The 27186-nt window shown below is 49.4% G+C and overlaps 1 protein-coding gene across 1 annotated transcript in view; it reads left to right on the top strand.

Moving 5' to 3' along the window:
* LOC141974841 (alpha-2-macroglobulin-like) overlaps nt 1–15055 on the top strand; it is a 45105-nt gene extending 30050 nt beyond the window's left edge. The window contains exons 22-37 of the mRNA XM_074934856.1: nt 1598–1719; nt 3004–3055; nt 3722–3805; nt 4226–4402; nt 4971–5055; nt 6271–6427; nt 7116–7190; nt 8082–8247; nt 8693–8916; nt 9909–10127; nt 11268–11395; nt 11962–12052; nt 13022–13090; nt 13489–13591; nt 14270–14311; nt 14957–15055. Of these exons, the coding sequence (XP_074790957.1) occupies nt 1598–1719; nt 3004–3055; nt 3722–3805; nt 4226–4402; nt 4971–5055; nt 6271–6427; nt 7116–7190; nt 8082–8247; nt 8693–8916; nt 9909–10127; nt 11268–11395; nt 11962–12052; nt 13022–13090; nt 13489–13591; nt 14270–14311; nt 14957–14982 (1820 nt within the window). The 3' untranslated portion in view covers nt 14983–15055. The remainder of the gene's footprint in view (nt 1–1597; nt 1720–3003; nt 3056–3721; nt 3806–4225; nt 4403–4970; nt 5056–6270; nt 6428–7115; nt 7191–8081; nt 8248–8692; nt 8917–9908; nt 10128–11267; nt 11396–11961; nt 12053–13021; nt 13091–13488; nt 13592–14269; nt 14312–14956) is intronic.
* The last annotated feature ends 12131 nt before the right edge of the window (nt 15056–27186 follow it).

Here is a 27186-nt window from a genome sequence, read left to right as displayed (position 1 = left end):
GATATTACTACCATGTCTACACTACAAACTTATGTTGACTCAAGTTACATCGGCATACAGCTGCCACAGTTAGCACATTACTTGTATGCATGCATACCTGGCTCCTTGTGTCAGTGATGCGTGTACTTCCCAGGAGTGCTTGTATCGATGCAGAGTGTGGTGCACCATGGATAGGTATTCCACTGCCACTCGTCAAAATGAGAGTTACATTAACAATGGAGAAGCAAGTGATGATCACACTGTAGAAACGAGCTATGCCAAATTGCTATCAGTCAGTTGAGAATCACTTTGGAGTCAAGAAATTCACTGCAGGGGCTGTTGTCATGCAAGCATGAAAGGCCATTGATCGCCCCCTGCTATGCAGGACTGTGATTCTCAGCAATATGCAGGACATAGTGGATGGATTTGCAGCAATGGGGTTCCCAAACTGCGGTGGGGTGACAGATCGCACACATATCCCGCTTTTGGCACCAGACCACCTTGCCTCAGAGTACATCAACAAAAGAGACTACTTTTCTGTGGTTATTCAGGTGTTGGTGGATCACTGACATCAGTCAGGGAAGGTGCATGACGTTCGCATCTTTAAGAACACAGAACTGTTCAGAAAGCTGCAAGCAGGGACTTTCTTTCCTGACTGGTAGATTACAAGTGGCAATGTTGAAATGCCAGTTGTGATCCTGGGCGACACAGCCTAACCCTTGCTCCCTTGTCTCATGAAGCCATACACCGGCCACCTCAACAGCACCAAGGAATATTTCAACTAGAGGCTCAGCAGGTGCAGAATGACAGTTGAATGTCCTTTTGGTCATTGGAAGGGGCGCTGGCATTGTTCACTCACAGATGGGACCTCAGTGAGGAAAATAGCCCAATGCTGTGTCTTGCATAATATCTGCTCATAGATATCCATGTTCCTATTCCTGGTCCATAGCTGTGCCTGTACAGCCTCTTCTCCCCACAGGCCCAGGAGAGCCGATATCTCCTGTCTGTTCCAGGCAGGAGCATGTCTGAAGTGCATAGCTGGCATGGTCAGCTGGGCAGTTGCACTCGACAAGGGAGAGTTGCTAGGTGTGCCCACCAAGCCGGGCACCCAGGAAAAGGAATTTCAAAAATTTGCAGGGCTTCAAAGAGTGTGTGTGTTTGCTTTTGGCTTCTGGTTTCTGTGACCCCTGGCCAGCAGAGTTCACAATGGTGACCAGAGCAGTCAGCGTGGGGCATTGTGGGACAGCTGCTGGAGGACAGTAACTGTCAACATAAGTAATGGAGTGTTTGCACTATCACTGCGTTGACCTAAGCACATCAAACTTGGCTCTATGTCTCTCGGGGTGGCGATGTTATTAGGTCGGTGTAACCGGGCACTTACGTCGGTAGGAACCAAACTGAAACGTAGACACATGCACAACTACGTTGACATAAGCTGCCTTACCTCAACCTAAGTTTGTAGTGTAGACCAGGCCTATATGAGATATGACATGAGCTCTCCCTCTACAGAGAGGCTTCCATGTAATCAATGGTGCTGAAGAGTGGAGCACCATGGAAATGACATTGACACCCCTGTAGCTGCAGTGCCTGGCAGAACCCGTATCCCTCTTTGTTTCAGGTAATGTGAATTTCTCGGTAAGTGCAGAGGCCCTGAAGACGGAGCTGTTCTGTGGGAACGAGGTAGCAGTGCTCCCTGAGACAGGACGGAAGGATACAGTGATCAAACAGCTGTTAGTGGAGGTATGTGGGCTGCTTACTCCCTGCGGTATAGAGAAGTGGTAAGTTTTCACACAGTGTGATGTAGGCAAAAAGCCGTGCTATAATGCTCTGTGTAGAATAGGAAAACAGTAATAACTTACAGAGTTGTGACATTATAACTGTCCATGCCTCCTCTGTTATAGGACTTCAGGGCCCATCAAGAACTCTTAAAGAGGGTGGCAGCAAGCCTCCACCTCCAGGCAGAGGAGATGGAGGAGCCCTCAGACTCACTGTTTAACGTGCTGTCCCTGTTGGCATCGGGTAGCTGTGACAACTTGCTACATAGCCTAACAGAAGCACATGGGTGGGAGATTCAAAGCACCTAGGGGAATTAGGTGTGCTTTGGAAAATCCCACCCACTATAAGATACAATACTGTATATTCTCTTACAGAAAAAACATCGCATAGTGTGCCAAATAAGCATAACATGGTAACATTGCATAACCTCTCTCTTTCTAGGGCAGCAATGGTTGCTGACATTATTACACGGTGAAATGAAATAGCACAGGGTAATGCTGCATACCCTCACCTTTGCAGGAATGCAATAGCTCATTATACAGCATCTATAATCAGTAAGAAATGATACATAAAGCGGCATAGCCTCTCCGTGTGTCATAAAAAAGCAACGATAACTAATGACATTTCATGATACCAACAGTAACATCAGTTATAATAAAGCGTAATGTCGTCCCTTCCTATTATCCATGTACCCTATTGCTGTCCTTTAATGGAAAGAGAAAATCTGCAGCATTACAGTGTGTAGAATTGCTGATATTCCACTACGTAGTAAGTTGTCTTTAACTTATTGCATCACCTGATGTTAGCAATGACACATAGTGCATGTCCTCTCTGTTATAGGGGCATTAAGGTACCATCTTGCACAGTGTGCTACAGGTAACGAGCAACCCATGCGATAGAGCTGCACTATTCTTCCCCTGGGTGTGAAGAGACAATAACTTATTTGTAGCTGGTTTTTATTTTATTATAACAGATTGTTATTTTATGAGTCTACAAGCATCAGTCCATGGAAATTTGCAAATCTCCTTCTTTCTCTGATTTACCCACTTGGCCCTTTACATTTCTCTCTGTCTTCATTCATTGTCTCTCCATTTTTGTCGAACTCTCTCTTTTCCCCACCTCTCCTGCTGCCTCTCTGTCCCTTTCTGAAGTTTCCCTGCCCTGTCCCCACACAAACTTTGTTCCTGATGCCAGATGCTCAGTCTATCTGCAGCTTCTCACCTTTCTCATTTTCCTTCACTTCCCAAGCCCGAAGGGATTGAGACGGAAGCAACCTTCAACTCTCTGCTCTGTGCAAATGGTAAGGACCTCTCTGCTCCTTCTTCATCTATGCCCTTTGCCAGTGGATGAAGAGTGACAGCCCCAAGGAGGGAGTGGGATTGTTTGGGAGACTCTGAGGGTGAGGTGAGAACTTGGGGTGTCAGGATAGAGACTAAGCAATGGTGGGGATGTTTCTGTGTGGTGAGTCAAGACACATTTCCTAATCATGAGGACACTGCTTGAAACATTGAGATCTAGAGCTTGACAAAGCCCAGGAGAATAGACTGCATGAGCAATCCTGGCCCAAGTCCCCGGGGGATGGGCTTAAAGGGGTTTTAATGGGACTTTTCCATCTCTAATCTCTTATTCTATGGAGTGAAATTACAAACTGGATTCTACCATCTGCTAATTGCCAGCAAACAGGAAAGGCCAAAGAACTGGAGACGGCTGTTTCCCATCTGGCCATGTGGTGGCACCTCACTCCATAGAAAGAGCTGAGTTTTCCCCATGGGTCAGAGGACTCCAAGCCAGAGGGTACAGTTGGGGGTCTCACTGTCCAGCTAGGAGGAATGGAGCTGTTGAAAGCAGGGATTCCCCATGCAGGGGGCGGGTGGAAGGCGGCGTTCCAAGTTCTGCTTTGGGACCCATTCACTGCTGAGCATGGGGGCATTTTATTTTATCCTATCTGTCTGATTTTTTCCCTCAGGAAATTCAGAAGCAGGGAAGATTTCCCTGAAGCTTCCACCGAACGTGGTGCAGGGCTCTGCCAGAGCCTATGTGACAGTGCTGGGTGAGTGCAGCAACTCAGAAAGGACCTCCCCTGGCAGCTGCGGCCACTGCTCCTTGTTTGCCTGCCGTGCCAGCCTTTCCACCTGATCAGCTACTCACTCCCTTCATCAGTGTCCCCATCATCTCTCCATTCATCTCTTCTTGTCTCTTTTCCTGTTCCTATTCTCCTTTCCCTGACCGCCCTTTATCAGTCTCCCTGTGTGTTGGCCTTTCTGTCTAAGTATCCCTATTCCTATCCCAGCCATCTTCCTACCCTTCCTTCTCCCCATTCTCTCACTCTGTTTCCTCTTTCAGGATATGGCTCTGCCCTGTTTTTCCCTCTGTCCTTCTCTCTCACCTGTTACTGTCTGTGCTCTGCAGTGCACTCTGCCTCCGCAGGCCACCTCTGTGCGACACTCACTCCCTGTGTCTCCATCCCCAGGCGATATCCTGGGCACAGCCATGCAGAACCTGCAGCAGCTTCTCCAGATGCCCTTCGGCTGCGGGGAGCAGAACATGGTCCTGTTTGCCCCCAACATCTACGTCCTGGACTATCTGAATAAGACGGGGCAGCTGAGCGAGGAGACCAAATCCAAGGCCATCGGATACTTAGTCAGTGGTGAGGAGGGACGGGGCTTTTGTTTCTTCACTTGCTCCCTTCCAAGGTTGTGCTGGGAGCTTTCTGCTTCTGCCTGACTGGTAGAGAGAGCTTCCCTCAGCTGAGGACAGATGGACTGGGTTGTGTATCTGGGGAGCGGGGTCCCCATTTGACACACTCTTGGCTCACTATTGTCAGTTGTCTGAGCACTGTGGTTATGGGCACCCATTGCCCCACGAGAGCTACTGGCCGCTGTGTCCATCCTATGAGTCACCCCTATAGTGTGGAAACTCTGCACACAGTAGCCAGGTGAAATGGCTTCTCAGCCTGGATGCTCTAGCTAACCAGAATGTGGGGTACTCCCCCTACTGGAGTGCGATGGTGCTGCCCATGTGTTGTATGTCAGTTCCCTCTGCTGACTAGCTTGTGGGATGGAGACGTGTATGTTTGTGTACAGGTGCTGGCTGGTACACATCAGGTCTACTCCTGTACCTAGGAGCCCCTTTACTGGCTGAGCTGGTGAGCTGCTCTCTCAACCCCTACGGTGTTTTTTCTGATGTATAAATCCTGCTTTAACTCTCCATTTCAGGTTATCAGAGGCAGCTGAATTACAAGCACCTGGATGGCTCTTACAGCACATTTGGGGAGCATTTTAGGCAGCCGGGGAATACCTGGTGAGATGTCTTGCCAGTCACGCCTCCCCTAAACCTCCTCTGGTATATAGTTATAAAGGAAATGTTAAATGTTAGTCAACTGGTGATGCTGTTAAAGGCCTGAGGGCTCGCTGGATCTTTCACAGTCCCTTGGCATAGATCACACCAAAGGGAGTAGGCTTCATCAGCCTGCTGTGTATAAAAAGCACCTGTTCCCACTGGGCCTGAGGAGAGAGAGAACTGAAGAGGCAAAGGGGATGGGATGGTTTCAGATCATTTTTGAAAAAAGATGGAGAGATCCAGGGGAGGCTGTTCCAGAGAGGGAGCTGCAGAGGAGCAGACTCTCGTACCCATAGTGGTGGAATTGGGTTAGAGGTAGAGAACATCCTGGTGCTAGAGAGAACCATAGGAATTGCTATGCAATCGATCGCCCATTATCAAGATCATTAATAGGTATATTAAACAACACCAGTCCTAGTTCTGAACCTTGCAACACCCCACTGTTAGCCTTGTGCTGTGATGAAATTGATCATTTAATCCTAATCTTTGTTTTCTATCCCTGAACCAATTTCTGATCCATGACAACACTTTGACTCTCATCCCATGATTATTCAATTAATTTAGACTTTACAAAAGGCATTTGAGAAGGTCTGTCATAAGAGACTACTAAAGAAATTATGTCAATCAGTTCTCTTTCATTCAGTGCTTTATTGACATGTTCAGGGAATTCTCAGAGATTAGTAAGGCACAATTTTCCTTTGCAGAAGCCATGCTGGTTAGACCCCATCAGATCATGATCTTCTGAGTCTTTATTATGCTATTTTTAATTGTCATTTTGACTAGTTTACCAAGTACAGGCAAACTGGTGTATAATTCCTTGGATCTCTCATGGAGCCCTGTTTAAATATAGATTCAACATTTGCAACCCTGTGACCCTCTACTATAAGAGCAGTATTTAGCATGAAGAGGGCCCGTAAGGTTGAGAGACTGGTTGTGTCCAGGGAGGGTTTTATAAACAGGAAGAGAGAGCTTGAACTGGAGCCTGAAATCAGTGTGAAGGAGACTATGGAGGTGTATGAAGGTGGAGGCAATGTATTCATGCTCTCTGCCCCATGGCCACCAGCTCTCTGGGTCCTGCTGCTTCCCCTCAGGCTGGTGATGCCCCAGGACCCCCTCTCCTCCAGCGAGCACAGGGCATGGGAGGGAGCTCTCACTGCTGCCCGCTCTCTGTCGCAGGCTGACGGCCTTCGTCCTCAAGTCCTTCGCGCAGGCCCGCTCTCACATCTTCATCGAGGAGAAGCACATCCAGGATGCTCTGGCCTGGCTCGCTGGCAAGCAGAAGGACAATGGCTGCTTCCGCAGCTCTGGGATGCTCCTTAACAATGCCATAAAGGTGATGTATCCACCCAGCGGGCTTCCCATGGGCCTCATACAGGATTCCAGTGCCATTGAGAGAGCTGCAACTTCGCATGGGAACAGCTCAGACACTTCAGCACATGGGACCAGGGTGGGAGGAGCAGGGGATGACATGGGCCTGGGAACTACCATGGAGATACGGATGGGCAGATACTGTACTATACGTGGGACCTACTATGGGGAGGAGAAAGGAAGGGGCAGATCCATGGTAGTTACTGTGGGAGCTAAATGGGGACAGAAACACAGAGTGTGTCTACACGGCAGCTGGGAGTGTACTTCCCACCACAGGTAGACAGACAAGAAAATAGCAGTGTGGCCATGTGTGGCCATTGCAGCTCAGGCTAGTTGCCCAAGTACATACTCCAAGCTTGAGCATGGCTGTATTTGGGCAGCTAGAGAGAGCTGCCGCCAGTGACCACACTGCTTTTGTTAGTGTGCCAGCTTGGGCGGGGCTAGTGTGTGCATGTTTGCCTTGCTAGGAAGCACGTTCTCAGCTGCAGTGTAGAAATACCCATTGGTGAGAGCTATCATGGGGCATGGCAAGAGTGGGCAGATGAAGGGGATGAGGATGTAGTATGTAGAGAGCTCCTGTGGTGCAGGGCCCAGAGGAGGAAAGGCTTTGGGTGCTGCATGGGGTTAATGTCTCTCTCTGTGGTTCCCTGCAGGGCGGGGTGGACGATGAGGTCACGCTCTCTGCCTACATCACCATCGCACTGCTGGAGATTCCTCTGCCCATCACTGTACGTACTCACATACACAAAGTCCCCTTCATGAGTTCCCCTGGGTCAGCGGCCTCCCCTCTTCCACATTCCCTATATCCAGCCGAGTCCTGATAGTGGCAGCCTGCCCTCTAAGGAAAGGAGGGGAAAAAACAGTTTGCAAAGGCTTTGGCTCTGGCTCTGGTACATATTAAAAAAAAAATAAAGAATCCAGAAGTCATGTCACAAGAGCTGTAGCACTCAGTTGCTGTCTCCTGTGTGTCTGGCTGCAGCTCAGATGGGTCTGACTGATGGAAGCTTCCCAGCCTGGCAGCGTGGCTACTCCCTTCTTCATTATTCCTGTTTGTTTTATATAGTCTCTGTAAACATAGTAGGGGTCTAGTCATGCTTTCCACTAGATGAATGACTAGGAGGGATTGTAGACTAGTTGACAGCTGTTGGCCCATTGCTATCCATGGCAGAGTCTGTTCCATTTGCCTACCACATATTTTCTTGGTTAAAATTCAATAAATAGCCCTAGACACCTCAGATGACCTTAATTTCTACAAGTTGTGAAGGCCTCGTATCTAACATGGCTACCCCATGGAAGGCAGGAATGTGATTTTTGTAACTGCTGAGGCAGTCTCAGCTAGACACATTAAAGCCACATTTCTGTGCTCGGTGGCCCTCAGTGATGGGGTGACCAAATTACTACAAGAGTCTGAGTTCACTAGGACCATGCAAGTGAGGGGTGTCAAACAGTCACTCATCCCATTGCCAGCATCTGTGTTATGTTAGATCCATTGCACCTCTTACTTAAATCCAGCTGTGCTCTGTGGCCATGAGATGACAGCCTGCATAGGCAGTGCCCAAAGCCTAGCTCGTATCGTCACATTGCAAACACTGATTGTTTCCCCTCTATGCTCCCTGCAGCACTCTGTGGTCCGTAGTGCTTTATTCTGCCTGGAGACAGCCACGGACCAGGGAGGAAAGCACGTGTACACGAAGGCACTGATGGCCTACGCCTTCACCCTGGCAAGGAAGGAGGAGAAGCGCAGGGCACTGTTGGACTCACTTGACAAGGAAGCTGTGAAAGAGGGTGAGAGCTGTTTATTGGCCCTTCTTCTGCATCCCGGCCCACTGGCCTTACGCAGCCTGGCAGGAGAAGGGTTAGATTGTTATTGCTATAACCTTCAGTCTGTACTGCGGCAGGTCGGGATTATTTAGCCTCTTCATACATTTTAGATCAATGAGCCTTAAAAACCCTGGAACTGGCCATTCTTGGGATCTGACTTCATAAAATGTGGGAGACACAGGCACGGGTGCAGCAATCTAATTAGTCACTGAGAGTTTCCACACCAGGAATGTATCAACCCACTAGAGGGATTATTAATATCTTTATGCTTTGTATTGACATGCCCAGCAAGGGTTGGGACTCCATTCTCCATCCTCAGTGATGGTATGTCAGTAACCCTCTTGGCAACAGCCAGATATTCGGTAATAAACACTTCCTTTTCTCCTCCCTCTCCCTTCTCCCACTGCAGATGGCTCCATTCACTGGCAGAGGCCCAGGAAGCAGCCAGAGGCCAATCTCCCCTTCTATCACCCCCGTGCTCCCTCCGCTGAGGTGGAGATGACGTCCTACATGCTCCTTGCTTACCTCACCGCGCAGCCGGCACCATCCCAAGGAGACTTGTCATTAGCAGCTCAAATTGCAAAGTGGATCAGCAAGCAGCAGAATCCCAACGGGGGCTTCTCCTCCACCCAGGTGAGCGGTTCCTCTCACCAGCCTCAGACACCCAGGGCAGGAGGGGGAGGCAGGAGATATATATATCAGGTTGCCAGAGAAGGACGAATAACCCAGCACTGGAAAGGAGACAGACTTCTCCTGGGGAGGGGGATGGGGCGACAGTGCCCTCGCTGCAGGGTTTAGAGAACCTCTGTTTCTGAGGGGTTTAGATCATGGGATAGTCACAGCATGGAGTATGGCTACATTGGATCCCCACAGGCCTTAGCAGGCTAATGAGGCAGGAGACTGGACAAGTGATGCTCTTGTGTACAGAGGGCAGACTTGTCGCCCTGAGCATCCATGAGCCTGACGCTTTCCCCAGCTCCCCCCAGCACTGACCCCATCCAGCCCGGCCAATCTAGCTCGGGAGCTGAGGCCTTCCCAGAGAAGCAGCAGCAGCCAGTCACTGCCAGACACACCTTGGTGGGGTGGGGGCACCATCCGGAGTGATGTAGAACCAGAAAGTGCCACCTGATTAAAGGCAGCCCAAAACATATCCCTCTTGAAGACAGTGCACGAAGTGTTGCCCTCTGGAAGACTACTTCATGGAGGGATTTGGTTAACACAGTAGGGTTGTAATTCTGGTTTCCTGCTGCTGAGGCACATGGGTGCATCTGCCTCTTATCTGTCTGCCCTCAGTTGTCCCTTCAGGTTGGTCCTTCACAGGACGGTGGGTGGCTTCTTCCCTCAGCTCCCTGTGGTGGAGTGTCAGAAATCCCAAGGCCTACATTCCGAAAGGTACTTAGACACTTGGCTGCTTTCAGTGGGAGAAAGGTGCTTAAATACCTTTGAGGATCTGGGCCCAAGGAATAGGTGAATGGCTTGTGGGAGTGATGGGTGGAAATGAGAAAAGCCGACCTTTCTGAGCAGGGCAGTGCTGTGTGGGAGGAGCCAGTGTGGTAGGGGCTCCAGGCCCATAGAAAAGGCTCATTCATTCCCTTGGGCACCTGGGCCCATCTCTTGTCTGGCAGGACACAGTGGTGGCGCTCCAGGCGCTGTCCCGATACGGAGCCTCTACTTACACCAAGAGCGGAGGAGCGTCCACAGTGACCCTGCAATCCACAGGGAATTTCCAGGCCCAGTTCCAGGTGGATCACATGAACCGTCTGCTGCTCCAGCATATGGCACTGCCAGAGGTGCCAGGGGACTACAGCATGGGGGTGACAGGAGAAGGATGTGTCTATGTGCAGGTATGGGGTTCTGGGGCAGGTGGAGAGGGAGAGGCTGCTGCTGCGGGGAGCCCATCTCATTCCTATTGGAGATAGCAGGGTGAGGTGGGATGGGTAGGGGAGGGAAGGGAGAAAGAGATGGGGATGAGGATGAGAAAATAGGAAAAGGTGTGAGGAGAGAGAATGGCCAGAGTTAGGGAATGGGGAGTGTCAAGGTTCCTTCCCCACTCTGAACTCTAGGGTACAGATGTGGGGACCTGCATGAAAACCCCCCTAAGCTTATTCTTACCAGCTTAGGTTAAAAACTTCCCCAAGGTAGAAACTTTGGCTTTTCCTTGAACCATATGCTGCCACCACCAAGCGTCTTACACAAAGACCAGGGAAAGAGCCCACTTGGAGACGTCTTCCCCAAAAATATTCCCCCAAGCCCTACACCCCCTTTCCTGAGGAAGGCTTGATAAGAATCCTCACCAATTTGTACAGGTGAACACAGACCCAAACCCTTGGATCTTAAGAACAATGAAAAATCAATCAGGTTCTTAAAAGAAGAATTTTAATTAAAGAAAAGGTAAAAGAATCACCTCTGTAAAATCAGGATGGTAAATACCTTACAGGGTAATCAGATTCAAAACATAGAGAATCCCTCTAGGCAAAACCTTAAGTTACAAAAAGACACAAAAACAGGAATATACATTCCATCCAGCACAGCTTATTTTACCAGCCATTAAACAAAAGGAAATCTAACACATTTCTAGCTAGATTACTTATTAACTTAACAGGAGTTGTGAGGCTGCATTCCTGATCTGTTCCCAGCAAAAGCATCACACAGACAGACCAACCCTTTGTCCCCCCCCCCTCCAGATTTGAAAGTATCTTGTTTCCTCATTGGTCATTTTGGTCAGGTGCCAGTGAGGTTACCTTAGCTTCTTAACCCTTTACAGGTGAAAGGGTTTTGCCTCTAGCCAGGAGGGATTTTATAGCACTGTATGCAGAAAAGTGGTTACCCTTCCCTTTATATTTATGACAGAGAGCTAGTGAGAGGAGGAAGGAGAGAGAGAGAAGACAAAGAAGGGAATGAGATGGACCGGGGGAAGGAGGCAGAGGAGATAAGCAGAGAGGAGATACGCACAGGCCCACATAGAATAGTGTATTCTCTTCCAGACCAGCCTGAGGTACAATGTGCTCCCCAAGCCAGAAGAGGCACCGTTCGCGCTGGAGGTGCACGCGGTCCCCGAGATGTGTGACAGCCCCCAGGTCTACAGGACTTTTAGCATCACCATAAACATCAGGTAACTCCCCTCAAAGGCCCAGGCCTTCCGGAGCAGCCCTAGCTTTGGTGCCAACTTTCCAATGTGCCAGGGGGTGCTCCCCCCCCAGGCTCTGCCCCCATTCCACCCCTTCCCTGAAGGCCCCACCACCACCTGGCCTCTTCCCACCCCCATCATGCCCCCGCCCCACCTCTTCCCACCCCATTCCACCCCCTCCCCCAAGCGCGCCCCACCCTTGCTCCGCCTGCTCCCTCAAGCTCCTCCTGCACGCTTCAGAACAGCTAATTGAGGCTGGCAGGAGGTGCTGGGGGAGGGAGAGGCACTGTGGGGGGGGGCTGCTGGTGTGTGCTAAGCACCCATCACTTTTTTTCTGGGGGTGCTCCAGCCCTGGAGATCCCATGGAGTCAGTGCCTTTGAGCCCTAGGGATGGGGATGAGTCACTCCAGGAGATTGCAGGTGGACAAGCAGGTGGGGTGGGAGATGCTACATTTCGGGGGAGTGTCCATCTGTGCCAATCAGAGTTGAGGTGCATCAGCTCTGTTCTGAGATGTATTAAACCTTGTTTCATTTCCCGCTTGGTCTCCCAGCTACACAGGGAAACGCCCCGTCTCCAACATGGTCATTGTTGACGTTAAGATGCTGTCAGGATTCATCCCTGTGAAGTCATCAGTGAGGAAGGTAATAGCCCATTCTGTGTATGGGCAATAGCCTTCCCCCCCCAGCTCCTTGCCTTCAGCCCCACTTGAGGGGTATCTGGTCCCCAGTGGGCTCCAGTTCCTGACCCCTCATATTATGGGTGCAGCCTGGTCTCATCTCCAGCAGTCGGGCCCCCCATGTCTTCTGTCTCTTGGAGCCCATGTCCTCTTTTCCACTGGAATCCTGGAAGATCTGAGAGCCCCCACCCCACTTCTATCACAGGGGCCAGTTCAGATCAGTCTTTCACCTGCAGATTTCCCAGCTGCAGGATCTGCAGTGTAGGCAGCAGCTCCTTCCATGTCTGACTCCAGCCTGGGTCTTATGGAGACCTTGTGCAGTGACCCCTGGCATTGCAAACAGTGTTAGCCAGTCTAAGATCGAGAGAATGACAAAGAACTATTAGGTCTGTTTGACTGAGGTTGAGTATACTGGAATTGGTGCTGCCTTTGATTGGGGTCCGGCCCCTCAGGTGCACTTTACACCTCAGTCCACCAGCTGGGTGGGGACACATACTCCGCCTTTACAGCACCAGGAGAAAGAGGTCCCGATGATTCTCCATCACTGACCATTTTTAAATCGAGATTGAATGTTTGTCTAAAAGATCTGCTCTAGGAATTCTTTTGGGGGAAGTTCTCTGGCCTGTGTTACACACATAGGCGTAGTTTGACTTCTGTATTAGAGGGGGAGGGGCAGCTCCAGTCCGGGCAACGGGGTTGCACATGTTGCAGGGGGAAAATTCCACACCTGCCTAAGGATTGCAGTTTGGTGGGGCAACACTCCCCAGTGTACCCAAACTACACCCATGGTTATATTGGTCAGACTAGATGATCTAATGGTCCCTTCTGGCCTTGGACTCTATGCATTTGTGAAAGAATCCCATTCCTTAGGGCTCTGGGGTAGTTTGAAGGGGAGCTCAGTAACACCCTGCTTCTCTCCCTTGGCTGCTGGCAGCTGGAAGGACGTCACCACATCCACCGCACAGAACTGAGCACCAACCACGTGCTGCTCTACATGGAGCAGGTGAGCAGCCACCCGGGGCCGGGATGGGCCAGGAAGAGTCATCCCCATGTACCGCAATAGAAGTGCCCGGGGGGAGGGGATCTCCCAAGCCTCAGCTGGGAAAGACAAACCTATGTATCCCCCCCCAGCAGCTGCTGTTCCCCAGCATTTCCCTTCAGCACTTCCTGCTCCTACAACACAGAGCCAGGGCCTTGATCTCCCCCCACCTATGAGTACCAGGGGGTCGGGCAGGGCTCATCCCACCTCCCTCAGGGCCTGAATCCCTGCCAGCCCCTGCAGCCAAGGGGGGCAGATGCTGGACCTGCAGGATCATGGGCGGCCCTAATGGGGGGAAGAGATGTGGAAGGAGGGGGTGAAGTAGCTCAGAGCCTCCTGTGCCTTGTCTGTTTCCCTCTCAGGTGAGCAACGTGACTCAGAGTTTCTCCTTCGCGGTGGAGCAGGACTTCCCCGTGCAGAGCCTGAAGCCGGCGGTGGTGAAAGTCTATGATTACTACGAGACGGGTGCGTGTGCGGGTGGGGCTGGCAGCAGTGGAGGCTGTGGGCCTATGATAGGGGGGAGAAGGCGCATTCAGAGTCACAGTGAACCTGCTGGGATATGGGATTGAGCGTTTACCTGCTCCAGGATAAGAATGTGGGGCACACAGAGTTTACATGCTAGGGATCATCCTGCACTGACATCATGCTCGCACCATGGGAGTCTCTGAGGCCCCAGACCCCTCGCGCACTGTAAAGGGAAGATGCTAATCCAGGTAGGTTAGAGCCAAAGGGATCTGGGAGGGTCCTGGGTTCAGATCCTGCCCTGAGATCCCAGCTCTGGGGGTGACCCAGAGGAGGCACATTCATGCATCTGTTCCCAGCTAGGAAATTGAGGTGACAAAACCAGAGCCCAGCAGCAACCCCGGAGGTCATGTGTCAGACGAGGTGCAAACGGACATAGGGCACCTGGCACAGACCCGCTGGAGACACCTGTTGCACTGTAGCCTTGGGGTAACCTTTGCCTTCCTCCCATGGAGCCCAGCAAGGTTCCCCCAGTGCCCCTGGAGAGAGGGCTCCCTCCCCTCCTCCCTGAGATCTCTGGTGCGGTGCCAGCTCTCTGCAGAGGGCCTGGTGGAAGTGTGAGGAGTCCTGGTTGGGTCTCACACAGCCCTGATCACATCTCCCTTCCCTTGTGTCTTCCAGATGAATTTGCCATCGCCGAGTACAGTGCTCCCTGCAGCAAAGGTAGCGTATGAAGAGATGACTGTGAGGTTTTCAGACTGCCCAATGCTGCTGAGGTAGAACAGAGCAGAAATCAAGCCTGAGTCTTCTCAGCCTGTCTGGAGGGTTGTAAAAGTTGCTGTTCTCTTTTGCCCCATGTCCTGGGGTAGTCTGCCAGCTCCCCTCGGTGCTCAGGGGAGAGGGGAACGCCAACTCCCCCGCATTGTCAAGTTCCAGATTCAGGCCTTGAGTCTGAGGCAGCAGGCTTGGTTAGTCCCAAGATTACGTCCTCCCACTCAGTCAAAACAAGTCTCTGCTTTCTGTACCTGTCTCTGGGACAGAGCAAGAGCAAGTCCTTCCAAAACCCACGCTTGGCATCCCTCTTTTCATCAGGGCTGTTTTTAAACAGGCTGCAAAGCAAAACAGATTAATGAAAAACCATCTTCCAGGGTTGGGATGACTCAACACTGCTGGGAAAGGGGTCAGGGCTGAAGCCCTGAATATTCTAGGGATACGTCCAGCCACTGTGGCAGAGAAGCCCTAGCCTGGGCAGGGCAGTGTCTCTGCAGCTTCTATGCTCAGAATGAGGTGACCTACAAGAGGAAAAGCTGCCCCTCTGTGAGTCATTGATTCCTCTGTAACTCTCTCACACTCTTTTCCCCATCATAGCTAATGTTGAGCAGGAAAATGCGTGAGTGACGGAGCTGTATTCTGGGCCCTACTGGATCCTCTCTGCTCATCTCTTCATGCAGCAATTCCCCCTGGCAAAGTGGTTTCATATAGTGCTGAGGAAAACCCCTCAGCACCATATAATTAATGTTATAAATAAATTGTCATGATTCTGATCACATGCTTGTGGCCTCTTTCCTGGTTACTAAGGCTTATCCCTTCTCCCCTGTTGGGATCAGATTGCAGAATAGTCTCAACCTTAAAACAGATTCAGAGCCGTCCCCAGCCATCGGTGCCAAGGAGGGGTTGACAGGACATCAGAAATGACTGAAGACAGAGGGTCTCTCTGGGAACAGCCCTGGTGCCTGTGATCTGTGAAGATCTGTGCATCACGTGGGCCTGTTTAGTTGTGCAGGCAGGGAACAGACCCTTCCCCGATGGCATGATCCTGAGGAAGTTCTGAGGCTTCCTATCCCCTTTCCTGCACTGGGGATGATCTTGGCCTAAGCTCCAGTTGCAGGGCCAAACTCTATCCGCAATGACATTTGAAGTCAGTGGCATGGCGCAGGTGTAACTGAGGGGAGATGTGAAGACACTGGGGGCAGAATTTCTCCTGTTGGGTCTCCCTTGCAGGTGATGAAGGAGAGAGCCCATTTTGGCTCTCAGAGGAAGTTTGGAGAAGTTTGTGGCACTGGCAGTGAGGAAAAACATCTTTTTACTCATAAAATGAGTATGGTGTGCATGTGGGTCTCAGCAGTCTTGAGAATGGGAACATGAGCTGGCCATGGAGAAGGGAGTTGGAATAGTGCAGCCAAGAGGTAAGGGAAGCAGAGGTGAGGATTTCAGCAGAGGGAGCGTTGAGATGGGGCATGTGCACACACATGCATGCGTACATGCACAAAACGTGCCCATCCACCTCTACATTGTAGCCCTAAGTATTGTTGAGCTGGCAGCATAGACACTGACTTTTATTTTTTCCCAGAGGGTGGTCCACCCCAAGGCCCTGCCCCACTCCACCCCCCCCACCAAGGCCCCGCCCTCACTCTGCCTCTTCCTGCCCCGGCTTTGCCCTCTCCCTCAAGACTCCACACCAGCTGCCAAACAGCTGAGCGGCAGCCCAGCTGAAAAGCTGTGGCTGGTGGGTGCTGACCACCCCCACTGTTTTTTTTCCCATGGGTGCTTGAGCCCCGGAGCACCCATAGACTCAGCGCTTATGCCCGACTCTCTCCTCACTTGTAGCAGTGTAAATCTGGAGCGACCCCAGTGAAATCAGTGGAGTTACACTGGTATAAAATTAATGAACCACAGGTGGTTCACCACCCTGGGAAGCAGTCTAATGCGTAGCACTGTGATTCACCAGCAGTTATAAACCCAATTTGGAAAAAGAAAAGGAGTACTTGTGGCACCTTAGGTGCCTTACCTTAGGTGCCACAAGTACTCCTTTTCTTTTTGCAGATACAGACAACACGGCTGCTACTCTGAAACCCAATTTGACAAGCCAGAGAAGGCAGGTTAGACTGGCATTGCCAGCAGGAATCTGAAACACAGTGCTTGCATTGAAGAGGGTACTAAGCAAGCAGGGATGAATCTCATATATTCCCCATGGTCCCATATACCAGTTCATGGCCAGTTTACATGCGTCAGCCATAAATATGTTAGTGTTGCTGAGGCCAGAAGTGAAGGTTTTGCATTCTAGCGAGTTGAATGTGTTGTTTAGCTTGTATCTTTATCTATTTCAAATGGAGGGGAATTCCTTGTGGGGTGTTAAGGTCTGGTGAACAAGGTTTTCCTAACCTGTCTGTTCCCTATGTGAGGCGCATCTGTAGCTGGCACAATCAGTTGGGCAGTTGCACACAGCCATGGAGAGCTGCTAGGTGTGCTCACCAAGCTGGACAATCATTCCAAATATATGTGGGCTTTTTAAAGGGGAGGAATTGGTCTCTGGTGTATGTGACCCCTGGGAATTGGTATTTACAATTGTGACCAGACCGGTCAGTGTTGGGCATTGTGGGACAGCTGCTGGAAGACTGGTAGGCTTGACATAGGTCATGCAATGTCTAAACTCACACTGCGTCAACCACAGTAGGGTCGGCCATGACTCAGCACCATCCAGGGGAGGTGGTGTCATAATCATACAGCTAAGGGTATCCTAGAATTCCTCCTTACCTGTAAGGGGTTAAGAAGCTCAAATAACCCAGTTTGCACCTGACCAAAAGGACCAATGGGGAAAGAAGATACTTTCAAATCGGGGGTGGGGGTGGGGAGAAAGCTTTGTTTGTGCTTTTTGTTGGGTGTTCTCTCTCCCGGGATTGAAAGAGGCCAGGCCGAAATCCATCTCCTCCAACCAATCTTGAACCAGTCTCTAATATTACAAAAATAGTAAGTAAAGCCAGGCAAGGTGTCAAGGTTCCTTCCCCACTCTGAACTCTAGGGTACAGATGTGGGGACCTGCATGAAAACCCCCCTAAGCTTATACTTACCAGCTTAGGTTAAAACTTCCCCAAGGTACAAACTATTTTACCTTTTGTCCCTGGACTTTATTGCTGCCACCACCAAGCATCTAACAAAATATAACTGGGAAAGAGCCCATTTGGAAACGTCTTTCCCCCCAAAATCCCCCCAAGCCCTACACCCCCTTTCCTGGGGAAGGTGTGATAAAAATCCTCACCAATTTGCCTAGGTGAACACAGACCCAAACCCTTTGATCTTAAGAACAATGAAAAAGCAATCAGGTTCTTAAAAGAAGAATTTTAATTGAAGAAAAAGTAAAAGAATCACCTCTGTGAAATCAGAATGGTAAATACCTTACAGGGTAATCAGATTCAAAACATAGAGAATCCCTCTAGGCAAAACCTTAAGTTACAAAAAGACACAAAAACAGGAATATACATTCCATTCAGCACAACTTATTTTATCAGCCATTTAAACAAAACAGAATCTAATGCATATCTAACTAGATTGCTTATTAGCCCTTTACAGGAGTTCTGACCTGCATTCCTGCTCTGGTCCTGGCAAAAAAACCCAAAACACACACATAGCCAAAGAGAACCCTTTGTCGTCGTCCCCCTGCTTTGAAAGTATCTTGTCTCCTCATTGGTCATTTTGGTCAGGTGCCAGCGAGGTTATCTTTAGCTTCTTAATCCTTTACAGGTGAAAGGGTTTTTTCCTCTGGTCAGGAGGGATTTAAAGGTGGTTAGCCTTCCCTTTATATTTATGACACAAGGCATGTTAGATTATCTTTTATTTTAGCTTGTGAATTTTCCCTTTGCTAGAGGGAGGTTTATTCCTGTTTTTTGTAACTTTGAACGAAGCCTAGAGGGAGTTCCTCTGTGTTTGTGAATCTTTTGTTACCCTGTAAAGTTATCTTCCATCCTGATTTTACAGAGGTGATTCTTTTAACTTTTCTTTAAAGAAAATTCTTCCTTTAAGAACCTGATTGATTTTCAGTGTCCTAAGACCCAGGGGGGGTTGATCTGTGCTCACTTTGTAACCAATTGGTTAGGATATTATTCTCAAGCCTCCCCAGGAAAGGAGGTGTAAGGGCTTGGGAGGATATTCTGGGGAAGATAGGGCTCCAAGTAGCCCTCCCTGAATGTTTGTTTAAATCACTTGGTGGTGGCAGCATACCATCCAAGGACAAAAGGGATTTGAGCCTTGGGGAATGTTTAAGCTAAGCTGGTAGAAATAAACTTAGGGGGTTGTTCATGTGGGTCCCCACATCTGTACCCCAGAGTTCAGAGTGGGGAGGGAACCCTGACAGGTGGTGTTACTTTGTCACTGTAACGGGGCACCTACATCAGCAGGAGACAAATCTGAGTGTAGACACACGCACAACTAGATTGACGCAAGGTGATTTACATTGACCTAACTTTGCAGGCCTTAATCTACACTACAAAGTTTGCCAGTATAGCTATGTCCTCTGGAAGCGTGAAAAAAAAATTCACACCCCTGGCTGACATAGCTATGTTAGCAAAAACCCTGCTGTAGGCACAATTATGCTATGAGAAGAATGGTTCTGTGTCAGCTTAGCTAATGTTGTCTGGCAAGGTGATGTAGCTATGTCAACAGAACTTCTGTCAGCTTTCCCTATGTCTCCATGAGGGGGCTCTGCCAGGATAGCTATGCTGGCATAGCTATACTGGCAAAGACGCTGTAGTGTAAACAAGGCCTGCATTAACCACGTTTTTGGGAAGTTAATTTCCCTTGTTTCTGAAGGAAGAGGTATTAGTGAGGGGGAATGATTGGAGGGCACCTGTGGCAGGGGAATGATGATCTGTCACGTTAACTACCAGCTCTGCCCTCCTCCTGGCCCCCCCATGCCCACGGTAGGGCTGGACAGGCCATGGGAAGAAAGGAGGATGGTAACTGATGGGCTTTTAGGAGCACATCTACCAGCTGGAGGCAGCAAGAGGAATAGCAGGGAGCTAGTGTAAAGGAAGGGGCTCTGCATAGCCCTCTGCAGTACAGGAGAACTGTTGATGTGTGCAATGGCCCATTCATCTCAGTGGTGCATGCTCAGATGAATTAGGACATGCCAAAGAGAGGAATAGCCTAACACAATAGCTGTGGGTGGTGTGAAATGACCCATTCCTTGCAATGGGAGTCCCCCTCTACCTCAGTTTCAGTTGTGGAATACCACTGTTCAGGGTAATCTCACTATGCATATCAGTTTTGGAATATTAAAATCTTTTTATTGTGTGTGTGTGGGGGGAGGCAGGGGGGCAGTATCTGAGGAATGCCTGAACCAAATTACTCCAAACTTGCATTGCCCCTGTTGTGGCATACAAATATCCTCGATAATCTCATTATGCATGTGGATTTTAGAGTACTTTGAAAATTAAAAGAAGGTCATAGTGCAGGGGGGAGGACATATATTTGCTTGATCAAATGACCTAAATTTGCACCATAAATTCTACCCAGCCCCAAAATAACGTTTTAATTATTGCTTTCCCAGAAGGGAAGTGGATGGTGGAAATTATCCATTATTGATCCCAAGAGAGTATTATCAGGATCAGACCCATAGTTTGGGCCCCAAGTATGTGTAAAAAAAAAAGTTATAAGTAGTGTAAAATTTGGATGTTACATAATTTTTTTAGTGGGACTGTGTCAGGATTCCCCCCAACTCTGAACTCTAGGGTACAGATGTGGTGACCAGCATGAAAGACCTCCTAAGCTTATATTCTACCACCTTAGGTTAAAACTTCCCCAAGGCACAAATTCCTTTCCTTGTCCTTGGACGGTATTGCTGCCACCACCAAGTGATTTACACAAAAATTCAGGGAAGGGTCACTTGGAATCCCTATCCCTCCAACATATCCCCCCAAGCTGCTTCTCCCCTTTTCTGGGGAGGCTTGAGACTAATATACCAATCGATTGCCTTAGCAATGTGAGCACAAACCAGACCCTTTGTCTTCAGGACACTAAAAATCAATCAAGTTCTTAAAAGAAAAACTTTATTTATAAAGAAAAAAGTAAAAGAATCACACCTGGAAAATCAGGATGGAAGGTAACTTTACAAGGTAATAAAAAGTTTTAAAACACAGAGGATTCCCCTCTGGGCTCAGCTTCACAGTTACAAAAACAGGAATAAAACTACCTCTGTAGCACAGAAAAATTCACAAGCCGAAACAAAAGGTAACCTAATGCATTTCCTAGCTCTACTTACAATTTCTGTGGTTTTAGATGGATTATTCCAGGCACTGTTCCCTCTAAGCTGTGTGCACATGCACACAGATCCTAAACCCCATGCACACAGCGAAACACCGCGTGCACAAAAATTTGCACAGAAGCACAATTTGCACAGAAGAAATTTTTTGTGCAAACAGCATGTCAGAAATTTGCACAAAAGAAATTTTTTGTGTACAAGGCTTGTCAAAAATTAGAGGGAACATTAATTCTGGGTATATTTTCAGGAGATATTGTGCCTACTTGGCTTCTCCCTCTGACCAGAGAGGGAACAACAAAAGAGAACAACAACAAATCCTTCCCCCACCCCCTCCACAGATTTGAAAGTATCTTCTTTCATCATTGGTCCTTCTGGTCAGGTGCCAAGTAGGTTATTTGAACTGCTTAACCCCTTACAGGTAAAGCAATCCAGTATAGCTGCCAAGGAGGGATTTTATGCTACTAGATACATAAAGGTTGCTACCCTTCCCTCTATATTTATGACAGACTGTATCTCACTTAAACAACGTAAAAAATCTTGACTACTAAACCAACCCTGTGGCTATTTTCAAGACAAGGGTTTTTTGAGGGCCTTCCCCCTGATCAACTTTCTCTTACCCTAACCTATTCTGTTGTGCTCCCAGCACGCTATTCTATATGTACATGCAATTGTGGAAATCCAGCTCCAGTCTTTCAGCCCCACAGAGTCGGCAGTTACCCTGATTTTGAGGAATTAGGAATGTAAAGGATAATTTCATTTTTAAAGGTGATCTATAAAGGGGCAATAACTAAGACTGTGCCATTGTTTGATTTTCTTCTGATGTGTAAAGAAGGCATGATGATTTGGGGGCCTAGGTGGGTTTTTGTTTGTTTGTATGTTTGTTTGGGTTTTTGGTGGGAGGAAAGATACATTTATGTTGCCTCCTTTTACATTAAAAATCCAGGTCCCATCTAGCCTGGAGGACTCATGCTTTGGCTTTGTCTAGACTAGAATTGGTGGTCTTGTTATAATTTTAGCTAATTGATTGTAAATGCTAATTATGTTGATAACTGAGGCTCTCCACAAATGTTGTTTCTGGTCCACCAAGTTTTGTGGTTTGTCCGAGCTTAGAGCTAAGCGCCCATGTCCTGATACTCTGCAAATGTTTGGATCTAGATTAGCATTTACAATCATTTAACAAGCAATTGGGAATCAATTACAACAGGAAAACAAACCCTAGTCCAGACAAAGCCTATGATAACAGGAGAACTAGTGAAATGATAACATCACAAGAGTCAAGAGACAGAAAATTGAGCAATGGAGAAGGTAAGGGATTTTAAATCACACTTTGAAAAAACTCTTTGTTTTGTCTGATTTTGTTAACACCTATTTAACTTCAGTGCCAAATGAGTATTTTGGATAAAGGATGTGTAAGCAGAGTCAGGATGGGCTCCACCCTGACATCTGGTGGTGAGGTGTGGCAAGTAGTGGAAAAGAACTTCAGGGGCTGATCTCAATTTGCATAGGCACACCCACCCCGCCTAGAATGAGGCCATAACTGCCCAAATGGTCACTTTGGCTGTTGTGGGATCCCCAGTGCCTTTGTTATTGGGGCGGGAAGAGTAAATTGTTATTACCCTGATTATGGGAACTGTGCTTGGAACTGTACTTGGCCTTTTGTTATGATGGAGGGACTCACCATCAACTGAGTAGCACTCGCTAGGCAAGGGACATGGGTTCCAAAACTCTGTGAAGGGAGAGAGACTTGAGACAGGTATTAGTACCTGGTGGTGTAGGCCCCTTTGTGAGGGCCTGAAGCACCAATTGCACCTCTGTCTCTCTCCACTGTGGAATGTCAGAGCTAATGTTGGGTCTATTAAGAGTCTTGCTACAGGTACTGTGCTGCATTCACTTTGGCCTTATGGTGCACCAGCACTAAGGCCCCCACTACTATGAGCTGAAATCACTAAGAGCTGAAATCACTGAGCACTGTGTCAAGTAGTGGGGAGCCGGAAGATCTAGAGTGCAGTGGTGCTGTTCGTGAGACGGCGAGCTGTGCAGAGCGGAGCCGTTCGCGAGACGGCTAGCTGAGCAGAGCTGTTTGTGGGACAGCGGTGTGTTCGCGAGACGCCGAGCTGAGCAGAGCTGTTCGTGGGACGGCGAGCTGTGCAGAGTGGAGCCGTTCGTGAGACAGCGGTGTGATCGTGAGACGGCGCGCTGAGCCGAGCTGTTCGTGAGACGGCGAGCTGTGCAGAGGGAGCCGGTCGTGGTGGAGCGGAGCCGTTCGTGAGACAGCGGTGTGTTCGTGAGACGGCGAGCTGAGCCGAGCTGTTCGTGAGACAGCGAGCTGTGCCGAGCGGAGCCGGTCGTGGTGGAGCGGAGCCGTTCGTGAGACGGCAAGCTGAGCAGAGCTGTTCGTGAGACGGCGAGCTGTGCAGAGTGGAGCCGGTCGTGGTGGAGCGGAGCCGTTCGTGAGACAGCGTAGCAGAGCAGAGCCCTGTGGGGCAGTCAGCTTCAGGACACGTAAGGTACCCCTTACCTCTTTCCCCCCACACACAGGCACATTTTAGCCAGACTGGGGAGTAACCCTCTGCAGATGAACTTTTGAACTCTGGGGCTGGACTTTTTGGATTTTGGGTGATTTGAGGATTGCTGGACTCAAGAGACATTTGGGTTCTGGGACTCAAGAACCCGAGGGAAAGGATGTGGCCCAATTTTCTGGGGTGGGTCTTTGCTCATGGTTTGGTTAATGAACACTAGTTGTGGTGTTTTCCCAATTTAATGCTGATGTCGTTTACCTCATGTTATTAAAGATTCTCTACTACACCGAGACTCCGTGCTTGCGAGAGGGGAAGTATTGCCTCTTCGAGGCGCCCAGGGGGTGTGTAAGATTTTCCCAGGTCACTGGGTGGGGGCTCGAGCCAGTTTTGTATTTGCTTTGATGAGAGGGAACCCCTGTGTACTGAACCCGGCCCTTGCTGCTATCAACTTGGCCTGGCAGAAGGGTTACATTTTTGGGGGCTCGTCCGGGATAAGACTGGGTCAGTACCCCTCGCAAGCACATCTTAGGTGAGTCATTAAATTGGGAAAACCCAGCATCTGGTTGTTGTTGTATTGATCTGTTATATTTGGGAAAGAAATTACAGTTTGTATAATGGCTCTACATTTGCTAGAGGATTGGTGCAGGGGGATGAATATTAACCCTAGGAACTGTGTCCTGGTGACCGGGGTGCCGGAGGCGTTCGATGAAGGCTCGATAGAGCCTACCTTAAGGGCATCCACTGAGTACCTGAGTAAGTGTAAAATGCGTGGGCGCATGTTTGTGAGGGAGGACGGAGATTTTGCGGTACTGTGTGAGCTGCCGTCGGCTGTGGACCCTCTACAGGTTCCAGGCACGATAGCAGTGGAAGATGGTGAGTGGAAGGTAATAACTACTGGGAGCCAGCCCTCACCAGCCCCTGCCTCTGACGTGGAGTTTTTAAAGAAAATGTCAGCCTTTTTGGGGAAAGAGGGGAAGACCCTGGCTGATATACCGGGTCTGTTGGGCCTTGACCCAGGAGTCCCACCCCGGGAGGCTGCTCCGTCACCTGATGAGTGGGTGAAGGCTTTGGGGCAAGCATTAGAGAAGGTTGTGCCACCCCACCCTGAGGCAAACCCCTATCGTAAACTAAGGTTGTTTTCTGGGGGTCCCACCCCAATACCTGGGGAGGAAGCATTTGAACCCTGGCTGGAACACACCACTGAAATGCTGCAGGAGTGGGCAGTACCTGATGCTGAAAAGAGAAGGCGACTAGTAGAGTGCCTCAGGGGGCCAGCCCTAGATGTGATTCGCACCCTGAAGCTCAGTAACCCTGGGGTCAAGGTAAAGGACTGCCTAGAGGCCCTTGATCATGCCTTTGGGAGAACCGAGGGCTCAGAGGATGTTTATTGCAAGTTCCTCAATGCCAGGCAACAAAAGGGAGAGAAAGTTTCTGCCTATATACAGAGGTTGGAGAAATTATTACAGAGAGCCATCATGAGGGGAGCAGTAGCGGTTGAGCAAATGGACCGGACTAGATTGGCTCAGATTGTGAGAGGAATTCAATATCAGAACCCAATCCTTCTCCACCTTCGATTAAGGGAGCGCCAAGACAATCCACCAGGTTACTCTCGACTGATAAAAGAGGTCCGAGAGGAGGAAGAGAGGCAGGCAGCTGGTGAGGTTTGGGAGGTTCAGCCACCCCAGGCAACTGCCACAACATCCATACGAACGCCCAAGGCGCTGATGGTGAATCCTCAAGAGGAACTTACCCAACGAGTGCAGGTCCTGACACAGAAAGTGGCTGAACTAGAGAATACTATCGATTCAGCAAAGACTTCAGGGTACAAGGAACCCCCCGTTACTACGGTCCAGAAGACTACATTTAGAACCTCTGCCCCACCCCGGCAACACGGGAAAGGGCAATCCTTCTTCTGCTACCGGTGTGGCCAGGATGGGCACATTGCTGCCAGGTGTCAGAATGCAGAGAATCCCCCGCTAGTATACCAAAAGCTGAGGACCACCTGGGGAAAGTCGGGAAACGGCCCCAGGGCCTGGGAAGGGAGCCGCCTAGGCCTGCAGGGTTTGGAGGCTCCCCTGCGAAGAACCATGCCACCCGAATCCCCCAGGATTGATAGGACCTCGAGCAGAGGTCACTGTAAAGGTTGAAGGGACAGAATGTAGAGCAGTGCTTGACACGGGATCCCAAGTGACTATCATATTCCAGTCTTTCTACCAGCAGATACTTATGCATCTGCCTATACAGCCCTTGACAGGGCTTGGCCTATGTGGTCTCAGCATGGATGAATACCCATATCAGGGGTATGTCATTGTACACCTGGAATTCCCAGAAGAGATCGCTGGGGTAAGACAGGAGGTGGACACTGCAGCTTTAATATGCCCCGACCCTAAAGGTGTCTCTGATGTGTCCGTGCTAATAGGGACCAACTCCAGCCTCTTTAAGGTACTTGCAGATTACTGCAGACAACGAGCAGGGGACCAATACCTGAATACCTTGGTGATACACACACATTGTGCCGCAGCCTACAGAAAAATTGAGGACGCAAAAAGAGTGATGCCTGATTTGCCGGTGGGAGCACTGAGGTATGCAGGCCCGATCCCCTTAGTGGTGCCTGCAATGACAGAAAAGGAGGTGATTGTCATGAGTACCTGCCTGAAAGGCAGTAAGAGAACATTAGCAGTGGTAGAGCAGCCGACTGAGGGAGGGCTCCCTGAAGGAGTGCTGGTTCTTAGTGGAGTCATAACCCTACCTGCTGAAGCCCAGGAAGAGGTGACTATACTGATTGCTAATGAAACGAGTCGTGATATTTTTGTGAAGCAAGGACAAAAGATAGCAGACCTCTTTGAGCCTGAGTCAATTGTAACCCCCCAGTGGGAAACTCAAGTTCCAACGATAGACCCAGCAAAGTTTGACTTTGGAGATTCACCAGTGTCCGAGGAGTGGAAAGATCGCCTGAGGAAGAAACTTTGTGAAAGATCCAAGGTGTTCTCACTGCATGAGTGGGATGTGGGATGTGCAAAAGGAGTAGAACACAATATCAGACTACATGACTCTCGACCTTTCAGGGAGAGATCTAGGAAGATTGCACTCTCTGAGATGGAAGATGTGCGACATCATCTTCAGGAGCTGGCTGCGAATGGCATCATTACAGAGTCCCGCAGCCCATACGCCTCACCCATTGTGGTAGTCCGTAAAAAGAATGGGAAAATCCGGATGTGTATTGACTACCGCACCCTAAACAGCCGTACTGTGGTCGACCAGTACACTATGCCTCGAGTGCAAGATGCCTTAGACTGTTTGCTGGGAAGCCAGTGGTTCTCTGTGTTGGATCTTCGAAGTGGGTACTACCAGATCCCTCTGGGAGAAGAAGATAAGGAGAAGACAGCCTTCATCTGCCCATTAGGGTTTTATCAGTTCGAACGCATGCCCCAAGGGATTTCTGGAGCACCTGCCACCTTTCAACGTCTCATGGAGAGAGTTGTGGGAGACATGAATTTACTGCAAGTGTTAGTTTATTTGGATGACCTGATTGTGTTTGGAAGAACCTTAGAGGAGCATGAAGAAAGACTTCTTAAAGTGCTTGATAGGTTGGAGGATTATGGTCTGAAGCTTTCAATTGACAAATGCCAGTTCTGCAGAACCTCAGTGAAGTATGTGGGTCACATCGTGTCCCAAGAGGGTGTGAGTACTGATCCTGATAAAATAGAAGCACTCACTACATGGCCACGTCCAAGTAACTACAGAGAACTCAAGACCTTTCTCGGATTTAGTGGCTACTACCGCAGATTTGTGAAAAACTATGCTACAATTGTAAAGCCTCTGAATGATCTTACCAGGGGACATCAGTCCAGCAAGAACAAATCTAAGTCCAAGAATAAGGGGAGGTCCCCAAAGCCCCCCGTGCAGAGACACTATGGCCCATTTGAACCATTTGGGCCACGGTGGGATGAGAGATGTGAAAGGGCTTTTCGAGAAATCATTATTTGTCTAACTCATGCTCCAGTCCTAGTTTTTGCTGACCCAAGCAAACCATTTATCCTGCATAC

Source organism: Natator depressus, chromosome 1 (genome assembly GCF_965152275.1).
Source record: "Natator depressus isolate rNatDep1 chromosome 1, rNatDep2.hap1, whole genome shotgun sequence".
Taxonomy (NCBI): Eukaryota; Metazoa; Chordata; order Testudines; family Cheloniidae; genus Natator; species Natator depressus.
Note: the sequence above shows the minus strand (reverse complement) of the source record. Positions and strands in the feature narration are given on the sequence as shown.